Source organism: Penaeus monodon, chromosome 36 (genome assembly GCF_015228065.2).
Source record: "Penaeus monodon isolate SGIC_2016 chromosome 36, NSTDA_Pmon_1, whole genome shotgun sequence".
NCBI lineage: Eukaryota > Metazoa > Arthropoda > Malacostraca > Decapoda > Penaeidae > Penaeus > Penaeus monodon.
In genome coordinates, this window is record NC_051421.1 from 14,484,050 (window position 1) to 14,486,549 (window position 2,500).

At 44.6% G+C, this 2,500-nt stretch overlaps 1 protein-coding gene across 1 annotated transcript in view; it reads left to right on the forward strand.

Annotated features, from left to right (window-relative positions):
* The window catches only part of LOC119595769, an 8,023-nt gene extending 6,965 nt beyond the window's left edge, over positions 1-1,058 (forward strand). Inside the window, exons 10-11 of the mRNA XM_037944915.1 lie at positions 42-228; positions 569-1,058. Of these exons, the coding sequence (XP_037800843.1) occupies positions 42-228; positions 569-808 (427 nt within the window). The 3' untranslated portion in view covers positions 809-1,058. The remainder of the gene's footprint in view (positions 1-41; positions 229-568) is intronic.
* The last annotated feature ends 1,442 nt before the right edge of the window (positions 1,059-2,500 follow it).

The following is a 2,500-nucleotide window of genomic DNA, read 5'->3' on the forward strand; positions in this document are numbered from 1 at the left end:
TCCTTCTCACACTCCCCTTCCCCGCCTCCGCCCCACCTCAGCCAGGCCCACATGGAGGCAAGGCGCTACTTGCAGCTGGTGATAGCGCAGAAATTCACGCGGGCCGACGGCAGCACGCGCCTCTACGTCGGGCGAGAGAGCGTGTTCCCGGGCCTCTCCGCGTGGCCCATCCCTCACGACGCGCCCTACAAGCCCGTCCTGGACCGCTGCATCATGGCCATCGTCGAGGTGAGGCTGGGAGAGCGTTGTGGGCCATGAGGTCGAGGGCTGAATGCTCTGCGGAAGGGGGATTTAGGTGTCCAACGATGGCGTGGGGGAAGGTGAACGTTGGCATTTGCTGTAAGGTGTATTTGAACGGGAGGGAATGTTATAGTCTGTTATCCCTTTCTCTTTCTCTCTCTCTTTCTCTTCTCTCTCTCTCTCTTTCTCTTTCTCTTTCTCTTTCTCTTTCTCTTCTCTCTCTCTCTCTCTCTCTCTCTCTCTCTCTCTCTCTCTCTCTCTCTCTCTCTCTCTCTCTCTCTCTCTCTCTCTCTCTCTCTCTCTCTCTCACTCATTCTCTCACTTCCAGGGCGGCCTGTACGAGAAGTGGAGCGCCGACATGGTAAGTCGAGCCCGGGAGGAGAGTCGCCAGAAGCAGCAGCTGAAGACCGATGCCGTCGAGAGCGAGGAGGCCGACGGAGGCACGCGCGCCCTCACCCTCACCCACATGCAAGGGCCTCTGCTCCTGACGCTGCTCGGCCTCGCCCTTGCCGGAGTCACTTTCGCCCTGGAGATCCTGGTGGTTTGGTGCCTCGCTGCCAGGACTTAGGGGCGGATCGGGGGCGCCCTGACATGGAGACTCCTTGCCAATGCTGAGAATGATGTTGTGGAACATTCACTAGATTTATTCATTAGATTGCACGCGGCTGCCATGTTAGCACGTTACTTATCAGGTTTCCGGATTTTCGGACAGGTTATTTTGTGTAATTTTTGCATAATTTTAACACCAAATATCAATATTAAATCTGTCAACATAACCTCTGTAGATGTTTCAGCATAATAAAATTTTGAGCTGCAAATTTTCTTTCACTGATACTGCATTGTTTTGTGATGAATCAATAGCTGTACATCTTCCATTCCTCATAAAGGGATTATGATGTTCTTATATATATATATATATATATATATATATATATATATATATATATATATATATATATATATTTTTTTTTTTTTTTTTTTTTTTTTTTTTTTTTTTTTTTTTTTTTTTTTTTTTTTTTCTTCTTCTTCTTCTTCTTCTGCATACCACTGCTATCATTTTATGAAACTCTGTTGGTTAAAAAGTTCACCTTCCTTCTTCGAAAGAAAAAAATCATATGCCATACTGTTATACGGATCAGTATGCTTTAACTCTGATACTAGTGCTTCGTCCTGCTTTACGATTTTAGTCTTTAGCTTCCTTTAGAAATATGTGGTTTACTTAGCTACGTGAATTTTGCTCACACATTTGAATAAATGTCGACTGTTTCCTTCTTCTTTAGCTCAATCCCGTCTTTATACGGGGTCGCTATTTTTGGACAGTCTTCTCCATTCAAAATATTCTTCGCCAGTTATGCCCTTCTCTCTAAAATCTTTTCACCTCCATCTTGGCCTTCATCTTTTCCTTCTCCCTTCTACCTCCATATTAAGCACTCGTTTTCCCACATAATCCTCCTCTCTCCTCATTACACGACCGTAATAGTTTAACCTTCTCTCCAGTACTTTCTTTGATATTCCCAATATTTTCGTTGTTCCACGGATTCTATTCTCGTAACTACACACATCCACCTCAACATAAATACATTTCTGCCACATCAAGTCTCCTCTCCTGGTCCTTTTTAATCGGGCCACGCTTCTGCCCCTTACATCATTGCTGGTCTCACCACCGTCCTGTATAATTTTCCTTTCATTCTCATACTAATTTTCTTATCACACAAAACTCCTGACACATTCTTCCTGTTTCTCCAGCCTGACTGTATCCTACGACTTATTTCCTGGTCCAGAACCCCATCTCATGACATGCGGGAGCCTAAGTATTTGAAGGTGTTAGTCCTTTTCAATCTTCCGCCCAGCAGCCGGACATCCTTACCTGCATCATCCGCATTTACTCCGTTGTCCTTCGACTAATTTTAAGCCCTTTATCCTCCGTCTCTCCAGCTTCCGCTCAACTCCTTCCCTGGTGGTGTCTATCAGGACTACAGACACCATAAAACAGCATATCCCATGGAGCTGGTTGAGTGCATCCATTATCAAATTAAATATGTATGGGCTCAAAGGCGAACCTTGATGAAGCCCAACCTTAACACCTACACAAGTCCTAACCTACGTTCTTGCATCATCGTACATATCTTTTGCTAATCCTACGTACTTTTCTGATACTTAAGTTTCTCTCATACACCTCCAGACTTCTTCTCTCGGCACTCTGTCATATGCTTTTACTAAATCTATAAATATGAGATGTAGTTTTCAGTTTTTTCCCACA